Source organism: Tinamus guttatus, unplaced genomic scaffold, assembly GCF_059628265.1.
Source record: "Tinamus guttatus ecotype Peru unplaced genomic scaffold, ASM5962826v1 Tinamus_guttatus_pri_ptg000365l, whole genome shotgun sequence".
Classification (NCBI taxonomy): domain Eukaryota; kingdom Metazoa; phylum Chordata; class Aves; order Tinamiformes; family Tinamidae; genus Tinamus; species Tinamus guttatus.
In genome coordinates, this window is record NW_028288899.1 from 28967 (window position 1) to 55021 (window position 26055).

At 44.1% G+C, this 26055-nt stretch overlaps 1 protein-coding gene across 1 annotated transcript; it reads right to left on the reverse strand.

Annotated features, from left to right (window-relative positions):
* Nucleotides 1-211: 211 nt before the first annotated feature.
* FEM1C (fem-1 homolog C) lies at nt 212-13506 on the reverse strand. Its single transcript, XM_010220930.2, has 2 exons — nt 12929-13506; nt 212-2893 (listed from the first exon to the last, which is right to left on the reverse strand). The coding sequence occupies exons 1-2, from the start codon at nt 13470-13472 to the stop codon at nt 1584-1586; spliced, it is 1854 nt and encodes a 617-aa protein (XP_010219232.2). The 5' UTR covers nt 13473-13506; the 3' UTR covers nt 212-1583.
* Nucleotides 13507-26055: the final 12549 nt, after the last annotated feature.

Sequence of the window (26055 nt, forward strand, 5' to 3'; positions counted from 1 at the left end):
GATCAACTTGTACCTATAGGATTCTTTCCCCAGAAATCCAACATCTACTGCCTGTCGCTGAAATGAATCATTCGGTCAAAAATATCCAATACTCTAGGCCCCTAAACTTGCAGGTAAAACTGTATTCTACTCAACAGAAATGATTTTACTTTAAGACATTTGCAGGGCTAATGTGCCATAATAAATTCTACTATTAAACAACAGTAAAGTGCTGAATTATATTAATTACCTGAATCTCACTCATTTATGATCTTCATTTATAGATTTCTAATCAAGTCAAAAGAGCCCTTTCTGATGTAAAAGCTAACCTGTTGTGCAAATATTATAAAAATAGGTAATTTTAATCAGGAGCTATATACACAACAGAATTTCTGCTTCTTTAAGTACAGCTGACAGACAGTAGAGATGAAAAAAATCCATGCAATTATTTATAAAGATATTTAAAATGAAGAAAAAGGGACATAGCTAGAGAACTTCCAATATCCTGGCCTATGGCCACTCACTACATTATTATTATACTAGATGATGCCTAGATCTGGACTGATAAGCGTCATGCCACCAACATGCTTTAGTTTTTCTGTAGCCAAAGAAGTTGATGTGTAAATTTCAACTACAGCATACATTTGATCTATTTCTCATTAAAATGTATCATTAAGTTTGAGGTTAAACTTTGAGCAAACTTCACATCTAGTCACGTAACCAGCAGAAGCAACACATTAGTGCAAGAGGAAGGTGTCAGTTGTACGTGATGAGGACTCTTCCCCTAACTGCATGGTGCAACAGAATGATTTCCACATTTTAAGTTCAAGTGGATTACCACGAGAATGATAGAGAGGTTCTTCTCTCCCAAATTTAGCACAAATTTCCAGAGGATCAAGAGGAAAAGGACCTCAGTCACAGCCAGAATAAAAAAGTCAAACCCAAGTTTGGAGAGCTGATATGTAGCTCCAAAATTTGTCATGCTATGAAGGCAGCGTTCTCAAACAGAGCTCCAAACAAACCGCAAAACAAAACTGGCATTTAAATTGAAATTGGCCAACTGCTGCATAGAAATACACTCACACAACAGTCATGTCTAAGCCAGTGCATAGAGAAGATAAAAGCACTTATGGTAGTTGCAAATGTTAACAAGTCCATACAACTTGTACAGTTTAGCAATGAGTCCATAGAAAAAGAAGAGAGTAAGAGTAGAAATGCTCAAGCAAAACCAAAAATGATGACCTTCCAACTGTATAAAATGCACACAACAGTTAGAGTAAAAAGACATCAGTGGAAAATACTCAACTCGGTCCCAAACACCCAACAGGCAAATAAGACCGGAATAGACAAGCCTTTGGCAGACAATTTTTAGAGTCTAAATATGGCATTACATTTCTAAATAATCCACAAAATATATTATATGGCATATTAATATTAAATACTGGGTAACCAACTCTGTAAATCTGATGTTAGCAACGCTTTAGCCAATGAGAGCAAGATGGAGCAAGCTAAGGGAACGCTGGTGTATCACAACAGTGCTTGAGAAAAACATTGTCACCAACAATTGTCGTGCTTCAACAACAGTGCTCTGGGACTCCACACTATCATCTATGGAGCAAAACGAAGTTCTCCAATTTTTCAGGGATGCGTCCTGCGTAGTATATGCTATGATTCACTATAACACGAGCAGCAAGACATTGCAACGTAGTATGATTTATGGGCTGGATCAAATTTTTTGCTATTTCCTTTTCATCCAGCAAATCACTAGCAGTTTGTTTATGCGAGTTTGTGGCATCAAAGTGTGAACCTGACTTGATAAGAAGATTCATGATGTCTGGATGGTTGTTCAGTGCAGCAATGTGCAAAGGACTGTTGTTATCAGAGTCTCTAAGGTTTACATCGGCACCACATTCCACCAGTATAGCAGTAACTTGTAGAGAGGGAAATTTACAAACTGGGTAGCGTCCCACACATGTAGTATTCTTGTCAACAGCAAGGTGAAGTGGGCTGAAGTTATTCTTCCCCCTAGGCTGGAGCTTAAGAAACTTGTAAATGGTCTGCTTCTTAAAATGTTCCTGTTCTGAGCTGCAAGGTACTTTTTCCAATAAGCAAATTAAATGCAAAATGATGGAAAGGGCTTTGTTCAGCTGAATTGGGTCTGGAGGACACTGCATTTGTTTCATAGCTCGTTCTATTTCAAGGACACTTTTGCACAGTATACCCATGAGATCATCAAATGTAACAGTGGTGCCTAGCAGGCCTTTTGCCCTATCCTGCAGCATGAAGGAGAAGAGTTCAGCAAATGACAGTAAACTGCTGGCTGTCATAGGGCTCAGAGGATCTAGATTGCTCTGCTGCATGTCCAAAGCGTATTTCCATAAGTTGATGCAGCGCTTGAAGTTTCCAGAGTCTGCATAGACAGCACCTCTGTATCTAATATAGTAGGATGTATCCGGATGTGAAGGACCAAGAATACGTTCTCTAATTAACAGTGCTTGCATTCTCATCTCATCAGGGTCTGCGATAAGGTTTTCTAGCTCTTCCGAGCTGTTTACCTCTTTAGCATAATCATAGGCCATAATTAGTGTTTGTGGCACAGGCTTGTTTAGGATATTAGTCCTATCACTGTATCTCATCTCCATAGCTCTCTTCCAGTATTTCAAAGCACCGAGTAGATCTCTCTTTTTGTCTACAAACGTTGCTCCTAGAAGTTCTAGAGCATTTATGCGCTCTGTCTTACTGGTCTGTACATGCTGCGTCAGAAAATCCACAATATTTGTGTGGCCGGTGACACTGGCTGACAGAAGGGGAGTCATTCCATAGCCGTCCTTTTCCATCTTAGCGCAATACTTGAGAAGCATCTTCATGATCTCCAAGCTGCCAGATTCTGCACAGTCATGTAATGCAGTATTTCCTAGCAAGATAAGAAAATAAATTACATAAAATCAAAATTATATTACAGTTCAAACTTCCTCACACTAACAGTTACTTTAAATAAATAAATAAAGCTCAGGCACAAAACCACCCCTGTTCTGACATCCAGGGACCGAGAAAGGTTTTAAATGATTAGTTAAAATATTCAAGATATGATTCAAATATTAGTGCTGCCAAGAATTCTTGATATGATTACCTGAAAGAATTAAAGAGGTTAAGGACCAAACAATTCTCCAATACATGAGCTATTTTTGTATCAGATTCTGTTTTGTCCCTGAAAACAAACCTTGCTATCTCCACGTTATTTTACATTCTCTTCTTCTATTGTCAAATAGAAGAAATATTGTCTTCCTTCCTAACTCCATCTTTTATTTTTTTTAAAAAAACTATAAAAAATAAAGCCGTGCAACCTCACCCCCCCACCCCCGCCCCTTGCCATTTTTATTCCCCTCTACATTGTACCTCTTTACTCTTTAATCCAAAGCTTTTAAGACTATCAGGGCAACAATTGTATACAAATGAAAATACAATTCATCACAACAGGCCCTCCATCTCAGCCAGAGCTTCAAACTGCCACAATATTCTGAGGGGGTGGATTATTTTATCAAGCCTATGTATACTCAGACACACTTTTCTTAATGCTGATATTTGTTAGGCCCTGAACTCCCAAACTGACCCCTCTGATCCTCTGGTTAAAACTCCCAAAGCAGATAGAGAGAAAAACAACACTACTACAAAAGTAAACACCTTCAACAAAAAATATGTAGCCACATACTTAAGAGTCTGATTATTTACATTCAGATTATTCTCATTAGCATGACCTTGCACACCCTCTTATTTAAAGGCAATCAATTTCTAACACTACATGATGAAGCTTCCAGCAAGCATTACCGACACTTGACCAAAAACTGTATTTACAGATAATTAGAGAGAAAATATAGGGCATCACAACTGTGCAAAAAGCTTGCATCTATTTAAAGAGCAGTGATTATGAATTGTTATAAATGCATAACTAATTATATATAAAGTTTGAATATGAGGATTTAATTGGGAGAAAAAAGAAAAGATGCTGAACGACTTTGCTTCCCCTCTCCCAACATAATAAAGCCTCTTCTATGGTTGATTGCTTTTAGAGTTATATAATTTCAACCTACCTTTTTCTTTATACATACTACGGATTCAAGGATACCAACCTTTCTACCTCCCACTATACTGAAATAATTATCAGAAAGCTTCTGTAAAAACTTTCCTCCAAACGAAAATTTCTCACACCACTGGCAATGTAAATTTCAGGCAAGTGGCCATCAAATCATCAATTTCTGTTACATGATCAGCAAGTTTACACATTCTTAAACAGAATTTCCTTTTCCAAAAATTCTATATTTATCTGATTTGGTTTTTAGAAGACACAACAAAGTCTTCTAAAACTCTCATTTGCATTTTTGGCAAGCTTTCTGCTGCAACGACAAGACACTGATTTGCAGTGGACTGTGCTGCTCTATTTCTAGATCTTTACAGGACTAAAGGAGGAAAGGAAACAAGGCCATAATCTTGAAATCTTTGGATGATGTTTGGGAAAAGTGCAGTTTAGTAGTTGCAGAGCCTACCAATATAGGCAGCTTAAATTTATCTTTGTACTTTTCCTTGGTATATTTTCTTCCAGGCTTCAATCTCTATAATGTGCTCTTCATATTACAGAGCATTTAGCTAGTGAAATTCAAATCATCCTTTGTCTTAAAAGCTCACCACTCTATGGAAATAAACTAAGGTAAAAGCAAAGGCTACCAATTCATTACTTCTCCTAGAATATATTATTCACACTACCTTGAATAGAATAATTTTAAACGTAAAACATTTGAAATTAATACATCCGTAAGAAAAAGAAAACCTGGCACTCATTAAATGTATTTCAGAAATAGAAATTTTATTCTTCTTTCTCATTTCTTTTATAATAACCTGAATTAAGTCAATAAAACAATTTAGTGTATTTTGTCTTTGGATATTTGACTTCACGCATTCCTATTTTCCTCCTTTTAAGTCGCATAACAAGGGATACAATGCTTAAGTCTGAAGAAAAACAAAAGTAAAATTGAGAAATATCCAGTGAAACCCTGATGACTGTCATCTAAATTCATTATCTACTTTTAACAGCACCAGACTCTTCGAATCCACAACACAATCTATCTTTTGAGTAAGCTTGCTTTATCTTTTGTGTAAGTCACTGGGATGAAAACAAGTTTGTCCCAGAGTTTTGCAAGTTTTGGTACACAGCAAAAGATTCACATACCCAAGGTCTGTTTGGATGAGAATGTTCTAAAGGGCACAGAACATTTTGTCTCTCTTCTCCCGCTTGTATTCCACCATCCCCTCCCTCCTCACTCGCTTCTAATCTTTCACTCTAGAAAGTTAATCTGCTGTTTTTTCCTTCAAATTTGCTGGTGGGCCCCCCAGTGGCAGCACATTTCAAGCCTTTCCAGCTGCTCTCGATTCCAGTAGCCAGAAAGACAACAGTGAGGAGGAACAGTCACTTGAGACAAACACTGCCACAATTTAAGCACACCATATACAGAAATATACTATATAGAAAATTTAACTGCCATTCTAACCAAATTCCTACCAAAGATGCGCTGAAAACTATCTGCAAAGTCTTATGGCTGAAGTTTAACAGATTTTTACAATTGCAGCAGACAGGAAAGCAAGAACACAGTTTGTCCCCTAAACCAATAGGGGTTTGGGGACCCTTTGCACTTTTGGAGTGCAAGATCCAAAGGTTGAAGAAAGAAAAACAAACAAACAAAAACTCAGAAGATATAACAGCCAACGTTAACACAGACAGCTTCTAAGAGCTTGCAAAATATTCTTTTCCTGAAGTATTTCTTAAGAGCAGCCAATTATTTTGCTATCAATTACCAAAACATAAGCCAATGAAGACACCCCCCACAAAGCAGCACTTCAAAATTATGTGTTATATGAAGACATACAAAACTGAAACCAGGCCTTTCAGTGGCAAGTGATTTTCAAATCTCAAATACCCTACGCAACCTTTCTTTCTAATGGAGAGTGTTAATCAGTTACAGGAACTTCAAGAGTCAATTAGTCCAGTCACACTCCAGGTTATTCCAAAGCCACCCAGTCACAGCTGAGACACTCCAAACAAGCTTGTCAACTACAGGTCATCAGCCCTCTCTCTGTCCTTACTTCACATCACAGACGATAAAACTCTTGATATTTCAGTATTGACTAGCGCGGGACTTTTACATTCCTAACACAGACAAAGGTCAAACCAGGCAACACACCAGAGGAACTGCTGGTGGGCAGACACGTTACACAATCCTCCTCGCTGTGCTATGAGCAAGAACAAGCCCAGGTATAACAACTACAGCAGTGAAGCCAGAGCTAAAGACAAGCTGGCTCCTCAGGCTGTCTCTGCCTCTGCACTCAGTGATGATGACATGACCCCTAACATTGTCAGTTCAGAGTGTATTCAAGTCCATACTCCCTTCCTCACTGCGGAGCTCTGAGATACTGGAACTGGGAGTCTCTGTTCTAAAGCCAATGTAGACAAGGCCTGGGATGAAAAAAAATCAGAATTACAAGTGTTGTCACCAGTGCATGTCAGAATCCTACATTAGTTCTGCAAACTTAACACTCACTTTGATTAAAAATAATCTCAATATTTTATACAGATCATACTGTGCTTGTTAAAATACTAGAGGCACCCTTAAATGACAGCATTTCAGATTTAAACGTTACCTTTCAGGTTTCTGTTTTCTACCTTCTAGTCAATACTTCTGAGATACTCAAACGTCATAAAAGCATTTTGAAGACAAAAAAAAAGAAAAAAGACCTCTAGTAACATCCAAGTTCTTACAGTTGCCGCACAACTATTAATACACATCTTGCCAGCTTCGACAAAGCTCAGTGATAACTATTCATATTATGCTGCACATCCATCACAATTTAACATCACCCTTTATACTTTCATCTATTGGCAAGTATATATGTTATGATACATTAAGATCACAAAAATCCATATAAAGTAAACTTCACTGTTGTCTAAATAAACTCAGATCCAGTCCAAGAATTTGCATGTCAGCAATTTACGATGCAGATGTGCAAAACACATGGGAATATTCCTAAAACACCACAGAATCTGCTTTCTCCAAATGTCTTAATATGCAACCAAAAAACCCTCATGTTTTTATTAGTACATTCATCAGTATTATTTTTACTGACTTGAAGGTTACTGACAGCATACCAGAAGTAGAATAACTTGTAGCTACTTATATTGTAGTAGCCCACAGAGACCTACTTCAAGCAATGCCTAAGCTGATGTCACTACTAATTTTTAGTGGCTGCATCTCACTTCAGTTTAATTGGATGAAACAGCAGCAGGAAGGAAGTATTACGAGAATACAAGCTCCTATAGACTAGAAATGGACATGGATAGACAGACAGCTTAGAGCTACCAATTTAAAAAAGTAATAATGATACAACCTAATCTTAAGAAATAACAAGATTACCCAGTCACTCACCTATCAATTATCAAGTGTTAAGTTTGAGGCAGAACTTGAAAGAGGACATAGCAGGAGACTTAACTATCTAATTCGCTCCTCCAGTGCTTTGAAATCTTAACAAAAAAGGGGAGTGTGAGGAGGTATAATTTGATACAATGGCTATATGTTTTATTCTTTCATTGCAAACATACTTTAGAAGTGTTGGTAGGTATGAATACTACACGAACGCTGAATGTATTGCGGAACTTATTTCCTAACTATCTAGTGTTACAAAAAGCACATCTGGGAGGAATTCAAAATTATAATGAGGTCATGCCTTTCTATGTCAGAAGCAGATTATTCCCAAAATAGATGGATAGCTTGTGACATGGAAAGGAAAGAAAGAGAAAGCAATGACACAGAAAGTGATTCAGCTTGATTTATAACCAATATAAATTAATTCCACTTCCTAAAACATAAAATGATTGATTTCTGGATAGTAAAACTTCTTTTAAAATTTTCTATCAGTCTGACTTCATACCTCAAAGCTGCTCCTGAAGAAACACACTCAGCTGGCTCATGTTGAAACATATGAGAAAAAAAAAAAAAGTAATTTGGAGGACATAAGCAGTATGTAAAATCCATCATATGGATGTATTTTTGCCGCCTTAGAGATTAAATTCATCATCTTTGTAAAACAAAGTTGTTTGTAAAATGCTAGCAGAGTGTTTTCTTTTTTAAAAAATCTGAGCTCTTGAAGCAAGTCCTCTAGCAGTGCTACTGATTTTTAAAAATACTGATATAAACATGAAAATGTAGACAGTGCATAAGAGAACTGACACCTACTTTACGCTCACTATGCACAACATTTTTTAAAATGTGTTTAAATTTGAAAATTGTTTTAAAGTAATAATGTTACACCCTCCCTTTATAAAGGAATTAAATAAAAAATACAAACAACTGTTAAGCTCAACAATTCAGCTTCCATATTTGGTAACGGAGTAATTGCTCCCTTGCTCACAAAAGTATTTAAGGATAACGTCTATTACCAAGATTAATGATAGAAAGCATCAACAATACATAGAATGCTGTGAAATGATTAACTTCAACATGAACTTCTTTTTTCAGTTGAAATTCAAGCATTCATTCATTTTAAACTGTATTTTCCTTTGCTGTTTTATTTACAGACATTCCTACTGACATCCTGTGTCACAGAGCATCACACACAAAACATGCACAAAATGCAGGGCAATCCATCACGTAATGCCATCCAAAAAAAGGAAAAGGCAAAGCTAACCAAAAAGAAAAGCCAGAATACTTGGAGTAAGGCCTATATTCATGGGCAGTGAGAGGGAAGGGGGTAGGAGAGCCCTTTGTTTTTCTTCCTAAATTAATTTTGGCAAGCACACAAGACAAAAAACTCCAAGGAAAACAAACCTGTCAGGCTCCTTTATGTTTACTTCTAGAGAAGATTGGTTATTTTTAATGTATACTAAACCGCACTGATTATAGAGCAAAGAGTGGGCCTCTATCTAATCCTCCTATTTCTGGGACTGCCAAGTCCATAAAAGGCTTTTTTCTCCTCCCAGCAGGTTTGAGAGAGTTACATTCTCCAGTCTTCCACACAAATGATAACACTGAAATAGTGCAAGCCCTTGATGTAGTAATACTATGAGAATAACTTGAAACTACTCAGAGATTGAGCTCTGTATAGTCTATATTTCCCAAAATAAGCAAGAAAAATGGACAAGCCTCATCCTTCATACTATTTCACAGAGATAATATAATCAAGTTCTGCACCATAGCTAGCAGCCTTTACAAATAAGCCTTTCAATCACAGGCCTTTCAAACTGCATTTTCAAAATACATGATATCTTCTAACTGTTGTGGTAGTATGGAGTCATAAACAAAGAAATAAATGTTCCTGTACCAATCTCAAAGACACAACTAAAGGAATGACAGCAGTTCTTATGATCTTTCATAATACTTGGGGACTTGGGGAGAATTAGTTTTTTGGCTAGCATCTGCTAACAACTAAGAAGGAATGGACTTAGTAAAAAAACCTCCAGTCAAAACCCAGGAACATCACCTTATTGAGAAAGACTGCATTCCGAGCAGCTGAGCAATGGAAAGAGTTGTAAGCAGTGTTCACAGAAAAAAAAAATCATGTAATTATTTTGAAAGAGAGTACTTATTCCCTGTGCCATCCCATACTGTCCATCCTGGCTACCAGAGCTAATGTACTTTATCTACAATTCAACCTCCTAATTCAGAAAAGAAGGGAATGAATCTCCATTACAGCAGCTGCTCTGGTAGAGGAGAGATAAAACACAATGCAAAATATAAAGGTTGCAAACTGTTAAAGTGCAAGACACAAGTATTTTTGTCTGGAGCTAAACTATAATATCCCTTTAGAATGGTTTGTCTGCAAAATATTTTATGGTGGAAATTAAATGAATTTTGAATAGAAGAATTCAATTCTACCAAGCACAGTCCCAAGCAGATCAACAGCACAGTCCATAATCCAAAGGACCAGCAAAGATGACTACCATTGGAATTACAAGAGTTGGCATCCTTCACCTCTCACTGACCAGCTAAGAGAGGCCTGCACAGAGAAGCCACACCAGCAAAATGCTGTCATAATTCAGAGGTCTCTTCTTAACACTGTGCAGGAGTGCCATCTCTTACTACAAACCACTGGCAGGCTTTGCAATGCAGTAAAAATGGAAACTACATGCAGCCAAAACGCAGAACATTCCTCCTAATCCAACACACAGGTAGGAGATTTCTGCCTCACTCAAGAAAGTTTAGGTATAGGGTTCTTCCCACTCAAAAAATCTCCTCTCATTTCTGCTGCTACAGAAATCCACCAGACATCTATTTCATAGTGGTGGGAAAAAAAAAAAAAATCCTTGTTAGTTTTAATCTGTGCCATCCTGAACGAGCGGTAAGGTTTTAGGAAAGCCTGTGAATTAGGAAGACAATGCAGTAACTAACTCGCATTGCAAACACTGCTTAATCTATTTTGTTGCTTTTCCTTATTAAAAAATATTTAATTCTACAGGTATTTTTGCTATTTTATATGATTCTAAGAAAGAAGAAGTTTCTCTTTTTCTCTTCACAAGGTTCATTTGTCTTCCTCTCTTTCCCACGCTTCAAAAAAAAGTATCTGGAATATAATTTCTAGTGAACTCCCAGAGCAGTGGTTTTCTAAGCATACTTCTCGTAAAGGTAGAGTTCTGTTCTTACAAAGAGCTTTACAACTTCAAATTCAGCAAAATTTACAGGAAGAGGCCTATCTAAAGATAGTTCAGACAGAAAGACAGCAACAATTTTTACACAAATTGTAGGAACACAAGTCTCTGCCGTCCTCTTTACCTCCCTGCTACAAGTGACCCTACTCTCTGTCAAGAGAATGTTTGAAACACAGGGAGGAATAAAAAGGTAAAACCTGGAAGTAATGCACAGCAAGTTACTCTGAGATGGATTATAGGAGTACAGTCTTAATCCTATCCAAAACATTCACTTTGAAATAGCTGGCAAGTACTCTTGTAAAAGCAAGTTTAGAAGACTAGCTGTTAAGCCTCAACCACTGCTGTGTTCTAGCATTGTAATATTTAAGGCTATTAGTTTTGTTCAGCTCTTCCACCTTTCCACAGCTGGCTGTCAGGGTTCATGGTACTTTCCTTCTCTCCCCTTAATGTTGTCACTGCTTGTTAAATTACTCCAGAGATTGGACTGCCTCATGATGCCAGAAGGAAAAGGTATGCTTATATCAGAGGAGAGTTTCCAAGTGCAGAAAAGATACATCATACTTGACTGTGTGTACATGTATTTTTTTGCACACACCGCAGGTCAAAATAAAAATAAATAAATAAAGGTTTTAATGAGATAAAATACGCCCAATTCAACCTTGTTTTAAAATAAAAATCAGCTAAACAGCTATATCTTAGGAACTTCTGCTCATGGGCCTAACTTGTGAGTCACACAGAAACTGAAGGAAGTGAAGAGAGAAATTAATTGAGATAATAAAGAAACTGAGACCAGTGAGAAAATCCACAGGAATGCAGAGCTGCAATCCAGTCATGTTTTCATAAAGAAAAAAAAAATCAATACACTAAAGTGAATAATGACCAGCAAATTAAACCTTACTCCACCAACAGAAAACAAGAAAAAAAAATGGCAGTGATTTTTTTGTTCTATCAGATATTTAACAGCTTTGCAATGCTTATACCTACCATTTAAAGGAACTGGGTTAAAACTAAAAAAAAAAAGTATATCTAGCTATAAAAGTAGATTTAGCTTACTATTTCAAGCATCCAGTTCAGAAACATGACATTTTTATCCTATCACAAGTCCATGATGATTCATAGGCAACATTAAATCCTTACAAAGATTTATTTTCTTCTGCCCACTTCTATGACAAATTAGTAGCTTAACTTTCTTTACATTAACCTCACATTTCTCCACAATTTGCTGAAAAAGGCATATTTAGCTGAAAGCTATTTCGAATGCATGACTCCCATATTTGGCATTGAAGTAAGCTATGCTATGTTTTTTTTCCTGTTAATACATACTTTAAGCATATTGTTAAAAACGCGTCTAGCTAGAAATAAGCTTTGGATCTATTACCCTACAGAAGATACTTACTAGCAGATTATTAACATGTATAAAGAATAAGCTGCTAAAACAAAATTATGGCTCAATGAGCTAAAAATTAACCATAACCTGCAATAATCCACACACTTTTTCAGCCAATATCATACACATGTGCAAGTTTAAGATGCAATAAAAGTCAGCAACTAGAACAAGAGTTTCACATAATTATGATCACTGCAAAAAGCAAAGAGATATTCACTTTGAACAGTATTGTTTGTACAATTGTAAACAGAGGCTAGGAAATGTCCTCTGTGATTTCTGCACTGCTGGAAGCCCTCTGCTACGATCACAGTCACATGGACCTTTATTTCTTGAATTCTAATACAGAGGTTTGCTTAGTACTATCAAGAGAGGGGAAAAAGAAAAATTCAAGCGGAATTAAAAAAAAACAGAAAGAAAGAAGTTAAATTATTCTTTTATGCACGTTTCCCTATTACAGTCTTAGTAGCACAGGCCAGTGTTACAGTGCATTTGGTTGTTAAGAAACAGAATGTAAAGCATCCTAGCTTTTATACAACCTATGCTCATATATTTGAGCATGTTACTACACGTCCACACTACAACTAAGAAAAAAAAAACAAAAGTTAGTAAGCTTTTGAACATACATAAATGCCTAATTCCTTTTAAAAAATGTGGTTTAAGATTAAAAATGAACAATAAGAGCCAAAGTATACACATAAAGAAAGGAGTAGGCTGAAAAAAAAATGTAAATCCATAGCTAAACACACTTCATTTCCTGCTGGAAAAAAAAAATCACGTTATGAGACAAGAGGAATATTTTGGATGTGAGCCTCCTAAAGAAGGACAGTTGACTAACTTTACTCCTTTTTGCTACAAGGGAAATCAGACTGTGAACCTACCTTTAACACTTTTTCTGTTAACATCTGCTCCCTTTTCAAGCAAATACTGAGCAATCTCTTTGTGGCCCTTATAGCAGGAGATCATCAAACAAGTATGTCCATGACGGTTTGATACTTCCAGGTCTGCTTTGTGCTCCACAAGGTACTTTACAATTTCCAAGTGACCATCAAAACAGGCGGCTCTGAGCGGTGTTGAGTTTGTCAGAGTCGTGTTGTTGACAGACGCGCCGTGATCCAGCAGGCACTGAACCACCTTCAGGTGCCCAGCAGCTGACGCAGCCCACAGCGGCGGTGCCCCCTCGATGGTCTCACCGTCGAAATTCACCGAGCCACCCACCTCTATGGAGGCGGCGCAGTGCTCCAGCAAGTACTCCACCATGTCGAGGTGACCGTAGCGGGCGGCCATCAGCAGCGGTGTGGCACCGTTGGTCTTCTCCGACACGAGCGAGGCCACCTCTTCCCTCGATTTGCTCGCGAGCAGCTTGGAGAGCAGTCGCAGCTTGCCATCGCGGGCCGCGTTGAACACCGCTGTCTTTAGATCCATTTGGGCCAGTGTGGCGGCGGCAGCCGTCAGCTGCAGGATACGACGCCTCGGCTCACGGGGCGTGTGGGGCATCTCACGGGCCCGCCGTCACACTGCTCGACACTGGGACAACATGGAGATTCCGAGTGCAGTCCTGGCAGAGGGCAGTGCACCTGCGGGAGAAAAACATCCTGAGTGCTCCTGCCATTTACTTCTCAACTAAGAGGCAATAAAACTGTACTTCCCCCCGCCCCTCTTTTTCCCTTCTTTCCTTCGTTTTCATCCAGCTCTACAAAGCACAGCTTGGGGCGCTGCGCAGAGCCCAGGTGGAAAACTGCGCAGCGCCGCGGGGACCCCCGGTCTCTCCCCGCCTCCTAAAGGAGCGGCACCAACCGCCGCGGCCGCCGCGCCCGGCGGCCCCGAGGCCCCGCTCGCCCTGAAGGCCCGCTCCCCCCTCGGCCTCCCGCCGCCGCCATGGGGACAGGGCGCGAGGCCCCGCGCTACCTTCCCGGGCCGCGCTCACACGAAGTCGCTCCCCGCCGCCGCCAGGGCCGCGCGCCCCGGCCGCCTGTACAAAGTCCCCCCCGGCGCGACTGGGCGCCACCACCCCGAGCCGGCCCTGTGCCGCGCGGCGCACCGCCCCGGGGGCGGGGCCACCCGCCGCCGCGCCCAATGGCGAGCGCCGCCCGGCCGGCGAGAGCCAATCGCAGCGCCCGCGCGGGGCGGGATTGCGCCGCCGCGATAGCGCGGCGGGCGCCGAGCGGAGCGAGGGCAGACGGCCGCCAGGGGGCGCGGCGCGGCGCGCCAACGGCCGCCAACGGCCGCCAACGGCCCGGGCGCGTGCCCATGCCCGTGCCCGTGCCCGTGCCCGTGCCCGTGCCCGTGCCCGTGCCCGTGCCCGTGCCCGCGCCCGCGCCCGCGCCGGCGCCGACGGGAGCTCTCCCGTTAGCGTGGTGCCTCTGCGGTGCGTTGGTGCCGCCCGCTGTTCTTCGCTGTTACCTTTCCCCACGGCGCCGAGCCGCGGTGCTGCGCCCCTGTCGGTGCCTTGTGCCGCCGTAACCGGGAGCGCCGAGGCCGAAGCCCGGAGCCGCCTGCCTTCCCTGGGGTGGCCCGGCCCTTCGCGTGCCCCCGGAGGGAGCGGGGACTAGTGATAGCTGACGAGTCTCTCTGTGTGGCACCTGGGTTGAATGGCTTAAAAACAGAAAAATAGTAGTAATAAAAAATACAATTTGTCCCAGTGGTGAAGATACCTGGGGAGAAGTATCCAGCCCTGCAGATGTAGCCGGTATGGGAATGATATCTGTTTTCCTTACATGGCAATGTCTCTGTGCAGGCCTGGTCCTGATGGAGGTTACAGGCAGCCCGTTGTGCCTGGGATGAGGTTCCATGCGGCACCTCCTGCTCCAGATTCCCCACGCAGGAAACAAGCGTGAACACATTCCCAATGAAAATGATGGAGAGTGTAATTTTATGGTTGCTGCTGCACTGTGTGGCACTAGCTAGGACAAGCATGAGGACTGCAGCCCCTCTGGGTTGCTCCAGTATCTTCATACCTGAAAGAGATGCTTCCTACAGTGCTTTTTTGGTTTATTAATGTGATAATGCATATGGGACAAACACCATTAAAAGAAAAAAAAAAAAAAGGAATGTAAGTTCTCTAACAACAAATCTGTCTTCAAGCCTCAGAAAGGAGTGCAGTCCTGCACAGCCACTGCCCGGAAAAGATCCACGGGAGTTATTTGGTGGGGTGATTCAGGCATCGATTTGCAGTTCAGTCTAGTAGCAAAAAAAAAAAAAAAAAAAAAAAAAAAGAGAGAGAGAGTGAGAGAGCCCAATGCAATTTTTGGTCGTACATGCAGTAGCAATACATCACAGCCCGAGCTGCTGCTTGTCTCTGTGTGTACAGCACTGGCGAGACTGCACACAGGCTGCTGCTGATTACATTTCTGCAAACCTCAGAACCAAGGAAGGTGAAAACAAACTGAAGGGGATTTGGAGAAGAGCAATCAAAATGATTAAGGAGATGGCTGTGACAATTTACAAAGAAAGATTTAAAGACCTAAATATGTATAAATGCTAAATTGGAACTAAGTGGCGGAGGGGTAGATAGGGAGGGGAGAAAGGAGAGGAGAATAAGGAACATTTTACAGATACATGAATGGAACAGAAGAATTATTTGGCAAATTTTACAAGATTTATCCAGCAGTAGATGGGAAGAGAAAGAACAAAGTGTATTGGAGATGAAAATTTCTGTGATCTGTAGAGTCATAACAATCTCCCATGGGAAGCAGAGGCCAGACCTCAAGGAAAAAGATGTTTGCCTGCCTAGGCTGAGCAATAAGGAGCACGGGTGCAGCTGCTCAGCTAAGTGAGCATAGCTAAGCGAGGTCAGGCCACTTGATAGAAATCGTGTTTGTGCTATTTGTGTTTGTGGTCTTTATTGTGTGTGCGACATGCAGTGGTTCTTTTTCAGGAGAGCTGCAGGCAGCACTGGCGACTGTAGGGAGGCTGCACCTCTGAGGGAATGCCCTGAATGGGGGCCAGAACTGTGGAATGCTCTATGGGACTGATGGGAGACCTGCACCCGTATATCTCCAGAACCATGGACCCAGAAAGACCCCATGGTGATGTTACAGTATTGGGGTCGGTTTGGAGATACTGACCGTACTAAGATCTCAGTCCGACTGGAACATGCTGGTCGGATGGGAGGTGCTCTGCTGTGTGGATGTAAGATTTTAGCGAGGCAGCTAAAGGAGGAACAGAAGAATCAGCTCCTCCAAGAGCAGTTACAGGCAGTCCGAGCCACCAAGGTGGTGCAGAGGCAGGCTCTGCTGGAGATGAATGATCAGAGGGAGCTCCTGGAGGAGAAATGTGCTAAACTGGTGACACGGTATGTGGCACGAGTGGTAAAGAACAGGCAAGAGAGAAAAGCGGGGCGGAAGGGGAGCCAGGTGCGGAGTATTATCACCGACTCTGACTGGGACCTGGAAACTTGGGATGGGGATATTTGGGAATCAGGCGAGGAAGTCCCCACACCAGAGGAGAAGGGCCCATCACAGGACAAACCAAAAAGGCAAGCTGCCCCGGTAATATGAAGGAAAGCTGTGTTGCCAGAGCAGGGACAGGTGGTGCGACAGGGTGAATAACTGATTTTACCCCTGAAGATATTAAAAATCTGCTAGCGAAATATAAACAACAACCTGGGGAGAAACCACAGTCCTGGATGAGAAGATTAGTGAAGAAGGGGCCGATTTGGTGATAGCTGACAATGTCAATGCCTGGAGATTTTTGGGGTTAACTAATGACATGTATGTACAGTCTGCCCTGCGAAGGGTGGACAGAAGTGGCAAGAGTCTTACTGCTGTGGTAGCCGAGGGTCTTGCTTACCGCCACATTAATGATGGCGATTGGCCCCCATCCAGCTCCTCCTGGGTAACTATAAGACAATCATGCCAGATGCTTAAGGCAGAGGCCATGATGATTGCTATAGAATTGGGAAGTCCGGAGCTTTATCTACAACAGCTGTTGTTACCCGGGTTGCGAAATAAGTTGTTGGAGGGATGCCCAGGAGCGTGGCGCCCCTATCTAATTCCAGTTCTGATGTCAGAACAAGGAAACCCTGTTGAGAACGTAATTGAAAAGTTGCAACAGATAGAGCACCTTCCAGGATTGATGTTAGAGGTGGATGGAAAAGGTGGCAGTGAGAAAAGAGGGCTGACTGGGAACGCGGGGTCGGAATCCGGGGAGTGAGCTCGGCTCTTCTGTCTGCTTTTACAGAAGGGCATTGATAGACAGGAAATTGATGGGAAACCAACAGAAGTATTACACCAACTAGCATGTCAAAATAATGTCCGTGCAGTCCAGGCGGCCAAGCAACACTCAGGAATAATGTCCAAGGCTGATAGATCCCAGGTGTTGCACCCGTGGGAGGATGTAGAACAGATGGTGATATGATTCAGACCAAAGGATGAACTGGAACCATTTTTTTCCCCTCAGGAGGGCCTCGGACGCCCAAAACAAGAATAGGGGGGTGGCCAAGCTCCAGTGTCTGAAGGGTTCCAATGTAACATCGCTCGCCGACACAATTGACCGTTCATTACACGTGCCATTTATTGTTCGGAACAAAATATACAAACAGTTCATGCCTTGGTGGACATGGGAGAAGAGGTCACAGTAGTGCATGGGATCCCAGAAAAGCGCAAGGGAAAGTAATCCCTGTTCAGGGTTTGGGTGACCAGCCTGCCAAGGGAAAACTTGTGACTGACTGCCATCCAGCCATACACTGGACTTTTGAAGCTGCTGGGGTGCTGCAACCAGGGAAGGTCCAGGTGATCCAATCAGAGTGCTCAACAACAGAGGATTGACCAAAGAGTGGACGCCCCTTACCCTGATGAGGGGGATACCCTGTGTGAATCATGCGGTAGCCACCTCGACTGTTGCATATGAATATGGACCGAATTCTAGTCTCTTCCCTGCCAGGGAAGGGTTGATATTAAAGCATAGAGGAATACTTGAATGGGATCCCGGGAGAGGACTTCTCGAAAATTAAGGCAAACCCGCCCCCCGCCGCTTCCCCCTCACTGCCTTCCCCTGCGAGTGGACCAGATGTTCCGGGGGGAGGAAGAGGATTGAGAGCCATACTCTGACTTGTATCCTTGCAGAGAGACTAGGGACATAACTTCAGTATAGAATACAAGAATGAAGCGACATCCAAGGTCCAGTATGAGGGGCAGGCAGGAAGGGCCAGCAACTCCATGTAGAGATCATTAGGTGTGCTGCAAGCACTGGGAATTGAACAAAATAATGTGTCCTTTGTTCTTAGTTGCACCCAGACCCAGATATGTGTGCAGAGTGTCATTGCAGGTATATTGAGAGATGGAGACAACAGAGTCCTCCCTACCGAGATCTGAAAAAAAAAAAAAACGTGTGGGACGTGGCCACAGAGAAAGAGCGACAGCTGCAAGCATGATGGAGACCTGTGAACTTCACCCATGACCAGATCCTCAGCGCAGTTATAACCTACGTACTGACCCCGGAGGATGTCACCATTGAGAAGGTTTATCTGTGCTCTAACCGCCCACACCCCCACACCCAAAGATGATGCCCTTAAGGCGAGCAATATTTCCTTGGATACCAAAGAGGGGGTATGTCATTTTGGGATTAATCCACAGAGTAATAATAAAACCATAATAGCTTATGTAGGGAAAAGATGGGTGTGTTCTAGAACAACTTGTAAATAAGTGCTAAGTAATGAAAGTTATAATCAGACTGTGTTTAATGACTCTAATACGTGTGTTAACTAATGGAAGTTATAATCAGACTGTGTTCAATGGCTCCAATACATGTGTTCACAATGTAGTTATTATTAGAGGCTGTGATTTTGTGTATGTTAACCCCGTTTAATGAGAATCTGTGTGTGCATGTTGCCATAATAGCGGCTTGCTACTGCACAAGGCAAGTGAGACACTACCTTGATGACCACCTGAAAAGTCTAAGCATCTCCTATCATAGCCAAGGGCAAGACTGGGTTGGCTTCTGTGTTTGCCACCAAGAAGAACCTCGAGCTCCGCTGCTGGCTGCAACCCATTAGATGTTTAGCAGTGAGGACACATGCCATGCCAGACCTTGATGTGAGTGATGGCCACCTCTCTCTCTGAGGGCCGTCTAGGAGGCGAATGTAGGCCAAGCGGCCTGCTGCTGGCATGAGTGACAGCTAGCGTAATTAACTTGTGACTAAGTACACAGAACTTGCCTGAAAATTGCTTATGCTAACTCTGCTAACTCACATGTAGGCCCGCTGGACTGCTTACGCCACCCTGCACAGTAGGGCGGCTTACCATTTTACAGACCAGACTCAAACAAAAAAAAAAAAAAAGAAAAAAAAAGAGAGAGAGATGTAAGAACATCGTTGCTTGAAGGCATTGGCTCCAGAGATTGCTGCCACACAAGCATTGACCACACTACTCAAACTGGGATGCTGGCTAGCAAAATCCTGCAATGCTACAACGACAGCTTTACCATCATTGTTGATAGATGTGGACTCAGCGCGACGTGCAACCTCGCTGCGACAGATATGCTTCTGCTTATGCATGGCCACAGGTGTGAGGAGGCAGGGACATGTGCTGCATGACTGTAAGCAATCACACCACGTCTGTGCATGCTCAGGTCTGGATGTTACAGGACCTGACTCATCCATTGAGAGTGGATGGTGATTGGACTCCATTCGGACAATGGACGTGGGGTTGGCCATGGCTATAGAAACTGTTATTAGAGCTGTTGCTTCTATTTGCAATATTATCATATGCTGTATCCCTTGCATAATGATGCTGACACGAGGCACAGTTGAAACTGCTATGAAAACGTTACCTGGTTGGGTGCTTGGCTGCGACAGATTGACCTCTACAGGTCGCGGGATGTCATGTATAGCAGGTGGGAGTCCTTATGATTGTTTAAGATCTCTACAGATCACGGGGTGGCATGTGTTGGAGATGGAAATTTCTGTGATCTGTAGAGTCATAACAATCTCCCATTGGAAGCAGAGGCCAGACCTTGAGGAAAAAGATGTTTGCCTGCCTAGGCTGAACGATAAGGAGCAGGGATGCAGCTGCTCAGCTCGGTTCACAGGCAGCCCCTCCCGGAAACCTGTTGAAGGCGGCCGCTCGGCCGGGCTTGTAGCCAACTTAACCGCAGATGTCCTCCAAACCAGCTTTGGAGACCAAACACCCGGAAATGAGGAAGAGGAGGAGGAAGGCAGGACCCTCAAATTGAGGGCTGGGACCCCCACCTGGCATGTGCGCCTGCGCATCCAGGGGGGAGTTGCGCAACTAGAGATGGAGCTTGTCCCCCCCCGGCCTGCCTCTTGGGTCAGACTGACCCCATGAGCCAGGATGCACCGGGCATAAAAGTGGACAGTGCGGAGAGAGATGGAGGGGGAGGAGAAACTGCAAACTTCGAGGCCTGCGCTGTCTCCGTGGGAGCCGGTCAGCAACTCTCTCTCTCTGATCTGCCAGCTTGAGAGGATGTTCAGGTCTAGATTGGCTGGTATCATCTCGTGAGTAGTTATCCATACTTTGCTTTTTTTATGTGCTTTCACCTGAATAAATGCTCAATGTAGTCACCTCATTCTGGCATGATTATTGCTGAATCCCAAACCCCTCTGGAACACAAAGGAAAATGCAAGCTAACATTAAGAATAATATCCTGCTAGGAAGGCTCTGTTAAGCTGGAATAATCATTTATAAGTTCTAGAAGCTCATTGACAGGTCATTTAACGCCAGACTGTGCAGAGCACATTCAAATAACAGGTTGCAGGGAACAGTTCTGTGGAGCAGGAATACAGGTAGGGTAATCTCACCACACTCTTCCCCTCAGCTGCCAGCCTTTCCAGTGCATTTTCCCCAGCAGGAGAAGGCCGGGTCCTTCAGATGCCTCCCACCATGCCCAGGCACCACAGCCCTTCCCGAGCTCCGCTGGAACCTGTGCCAGCATAGTCAACAAATGGAAGTGTCTGACCAAAGCACCGATGGATACCGAGATGGGCAGCAAATCCCTCACTGCTTGACCTACCAACCAGGGGCCCTTCTGAGGCAGCTGATGCAGCAGCACTTCCAAGAACATGAACATGCTCCCACTTCTGCCCAGCTCTGGCGAGGTTGAGACCCAGGGACAGGGTCCACAGAAAGAGAATTGGCCGGGACACATGGAAGCAGGGTGGCGTTCCGCACACCTAGACAACCAAGAGAGACGAAGCGCACGACTACACATCACACTGGCTCTTGACGCAGCCTATAGAGCCAGAAACCATCTTGTTTAAACAAAACTTTCTGCATCTTGTGGAAAATAACAGATATGCTTTGGTATTTCAGAAACCTGCCTAGACTCACTATGTACAGGCATCTACAAATTAAACAGACAAATGAATTATTAAATAAAAGTTGACAGCAATTATACTTCTTTAAGTGTCCTGCTGCCATCCTTCTTTCCAGTGCATAATTTCCTCTCACTTTGATATACATACATCTTTAAAAATTATTAAATTGTATTCATGTTTTATAAAGGCCATGCTCGGGACACCACTGAGCTTACAGAGCTCTGACAAAGCAGCTCTGTGCTCATCACACTTCCCTGGCTCACACTTCCATGCTGTCCTGCTGCAAGCACCTGCTATGGAGAGCGACACCATGGCCGTTGTTAAATATGCTGTCATTCCCATGAGGAAGGAGTGAAGTGCCTTGTGGTTTGTCTCAGGTCAGAATAGATGTTTTGGTGGTGCCCCAAACTAATGCTTAGCTGACAGCATTAACAAAATCAGCTAGCCTTGAAGGTTGATGGATTTTGTTGCATCCTTGTCCAAAATATACTCTTTATTTTTGAATGCTGTGAATGGAGAATGGGGTGAGGTGGAACAATGATCATGCCGCTATGGCTTACTTCTCACCTCAAAATATTTCCATGCTCGCAGGCTATTCATTGGAGGGAGCAGAAGGTGTTTATCACATATAATGGACTGTTCACCCTGCGGATACTTACAGCTCTGTTCAGAGTGGCCCTTCGCTTGGTGACTGGATGACATCCCTGTGGTGACTCTGGCACTGTGTTACACAGACACATTTCACATGTTGCGTGCAAAATCTGATTTCAAGACTGAAGAAGAGAAGTTCATTTTGTTTCCAGGTACTGATGATATCAGGAAAACTTGGAGGTTGCTGCACAACGCTGGGTGGTCTGCTGGGTCTGAACCTGTGCAGTGGTTGGTCAGGATGGCTGGGGAAAGGGCCAAGATGCCTGGGCATGGTGGGAGGCATCTGAAGGACCCGACCTTCTCCTCCTGGAGGAAATGCACTGAAAAGGCTGGCCCCACCCCAGGGTTGCAGTGGTAGGTTGAGCCACCGGCATCCCTCTGTGCTTTGGAAAAACCTTGGGATAGGGCCTGCCGTGGGGGCGGATATGGGCATGGATGCAGGTAGCAGCAGCACCTCAGGAAGAGTGTGGGCACAGGGAGGCTCCACACATGCCAAGGGCCAGGAAGGACCGCACCGGCTCGAAGGCTCCATGGGCAGCGAGGAGCTGGGGAAATGCTCCTCATTTTTCCTGGTGAGTGGATTAGGCTGGCTTGGATTTTCCTTAAACTAACTGGCACATATTATTGTATCCAGTGGCTCAGAGCACGCGGTGCACTGCCCGTGATCACCTCTGCACGGGCTCCCTCCTGCACGGCTCCTCAGGGGGCCTGTGGTGCTGGCTGCAGCCCTGCACCCCAGGGCCCTGAGCCCAGGAACACATGCGGCTAGCAGCCAGTTGCCTCCGCTTGCTCTTCTGCCTGCATCCTCCCCCAGACAGTTTGTGACTTTTCCTGCACAGCGATATGGGCAGATGGAGCGGGATAGCTTGAGCAGTGAGAGGTTGCCCTAGCTGAGCTCCCCTCACATGTCCAGATGACATTATCTGCAGCTGCTTCCAGGCAATGCAGCTGACCTTAGCAACTCTGGTCCAAAACCCCAAATCTTTCTTCTCCTTTGCCAACTAAAATACAGCTAGTGGCAGAAATCAAGTGCAGCCTGTGTGTGAGCACAGACCAAGCAAACAGATCCTGACCCTGTGAGGGACTTGTTTCTCAAGAGGAAATAAGCCTCTGTCTCTGTCCCCTCTAACATGTAAGGATGACATTTTGTTTCCAGCTATGTCAGCTGAGCCAGGATTTTACCCCAAACAGTTTTCTGAAAGCTTTAACAATATTTGAATCACTAATTTTCTATAACTGCATTATAAAATCAGAGATGGAAATGCAAAGAATATGATCATGTTGTTTAGAATTTATAACAATTTTGTACCTATCATATTGATTGGGCCACAAAGAGGCTTAAAGTATCTCTTGTATGAGGAGAGACTGAGGCTCCTGGGAAAAGACCCAGGAGATCTTACAAATGTGTAAAAATGTTTGGAGGGTGCACTATGACATGATGGAAATATAAATATCTCCATAAATAGGATTTGGAGTCTAGGATTTGCAGTCTATTTGACCTGCATCTTTCCTCTCTATTCTGATATTGGATGTATGTGCTGCAGTATTTCCTTTTGCAGATTTCTGTTAAAATGGGTAGCACATAGGCATCTACCTGCTAGGTCAGTATTTGCCAAGCTTGTGAAAGTTGCATTTTCCTCTAAGAAAACAAACCCGATGATTGTCTTCCCCCATGGTGATCTGTAGCAAGCACCAGAAAAGAGCAGCGTGTCTGAACTCATACAACCAGAGGACTTTCCTGATAACCAGCATATGACCATACATTGCCTCTTCAGTCCAATAACATGGCATTTTGGGAGGGGCAGCAATGGACCACAGAGCACATCTCAAGCAGTTACCTTTGTGACTTCAGCATGGTAGAACTTAAATGTAACATGAGCAACTGCCAAAATAAAATTCCCTACCAAGCCAATGTTTGCCACTCACAGAATATTCTCAAACGCATCAGCAGTTTTAAGTTGACTAAGCCTTAGATGACAAATGAATCAAAAATGAGCTTGCTCGACTTCATCTATGTCACTCTGAGCTGCTGTTGGTGATGCGCATGCAGCGGTTGTGCCACGGAGGTCACTCGGGCACGTGCTGCCACTGCATCCGAGACACATTTGAGTGGCTTTTGCTTAGATTCTGCAAAAATTCCGGTGTTACCCTTGTGGTAGCCACTGCCTCTCCTGCACCACAAGGTACAGCTACAGCAGTGCAGTGCAGAAGTGAGACTCCATCTCTGAGCAGCCTTTCCTTTGCCCCATCCACATCGTCCTCCCTCGTGCTCAGATAATCACAGCATGGTTGAGGTTGGAAGGTACCTTTAGAGTCCAGCCCCCCGCTCCAGCAGGGACACCTAGAGCACGGAGCACAGGGTGGCGTGCAGGTGATTTTTGAAGATCTCCAGAGAAGGAGACTCCACAGCCTCTGTGGGCAGCCTGTTCCAGGGCTCTGTCACCCTTGCAGTGAAGAAAATCTTCCTTACATGGAGGCAGAACTTACTGTGTTTCAATCTGTACCCATTACCCCTAGTCCTGTCACTTACCACCACCAATTAGAGTTTGGCCCCATCCTGTTTACATTCTCCCCTCAGTTACTTGTACATATGGATCAGATCCCCTCTCAATCTTCTCCAGACTAATCCGGACTCCAGACTAGTCTTTTCTCATATGATAGGGTCCCTCCAGTCCCTTAATCATCTTTGTCGCTCTACGCTGGACACTCTCTAGAAGCTCCATGTCCCTCTTGTCCTGGGGAGCCCAGAACTGCACCCAATACTCCAGGTGCGGCCTCACCAGAGCTGAGCAGAGGGGCAGGATCCCCTCCCTTGACCTGCTGGCAACGCTCCTCCTCATGCAGGCCAGGATCCCATGGGCCTGCTTGGCCATGAGGGCACATTGCTGACTCATGGTTAACCTGTGATCAATCAGAACTCCCAAATCCCTCTCCGCGGAGCTGCTTTCCAGCAGGTCAACCCCTAATTATTCCTCCCCTGGTGCAGGACCCTGTACTTGTCCTTGTTGAACCTCACGAGGTTCCTCTCTGCCCAGCTCTCCAGCCTGTCCAGGTCTCTCAATGGCACCACAGCCCTCGGGAGTGTCAGCCATTCCTCCCAGTTTGGTGTCACCTGCAAACTTGCTGAGGGTGCACTCTGTGCCCTCGTCCAAGCCATTGATGAACAAGTTGAACAGCACTGGGCCAACTACTGACCTCTGGGGGACACAACTGGCCACAGGCCTCCAACTAGACTCGGCACCATTTATCACCACCCTCTGGGCTCTGCCATCCAGCCAGGTCTCAATCTACCTCACTGTCCGCTCATCTAACCCACACTTCCTGAGCTTCCCTATGAGGATGTTATAGAAGACAGTGTTGACAATCTTGCTGAAGTCAAGGTAGACAACAGCCATGGCTCTCCCATCGTCCATCCAGCCAGTCACCTCATTGTGGAAGGCTGTCAGGTTCGCCAAACACGACTTTTCCTTGCTGAATCCATGCTGACTACTCCTGATCACCTTCTTTTCCTTCACATCCCTAGAGACAGTCTCTAAGATGAGCTGCTCCATCCCCTTCCCAGGGACGGAGGAGTCTGATTGTCCTGTCGTTTCCCAGCTCCTCCTCCTTGCCCTTTCTGAAGAGTGGTTTCTTCCAGTCCTCCCACACTTCCCCCGCCCTCCATGACCTCTCAAAAATGATGGAAAGCAGCTGAGCAATGAGCCCCGCCAGTTCCCTCAGCACTCTTGGGTGCATCCCATCCGGCCCATAGATTTATGGGTGTCCAGTTTGCCTAAATAATCCCTAACACAATCCTAGTCGACCAGCAGAAAGTCGTCCTCTCTCCTGCTTCTCTCCCTTGTGTCCGGGCTCTGTAGTTCATGGGGACTGGCCTTAGCAGTAAAGACAGGGGCAAATAAGGCATTTAGTAACTGCCTTCTCTGCAACCTCCATCACCAAGGCACCCTCTCTCAGCAGCAGACTAACATTTTCCCTCGTCTTCCTCTTGCTGCTGATGTGCTTTTAGAAGCCCTTCCTGTTGTCCCTGACATCTCTCACTAACTCTAATTCCAAACAGGCTTTGGCCTTCCTCGTTGATTCCTG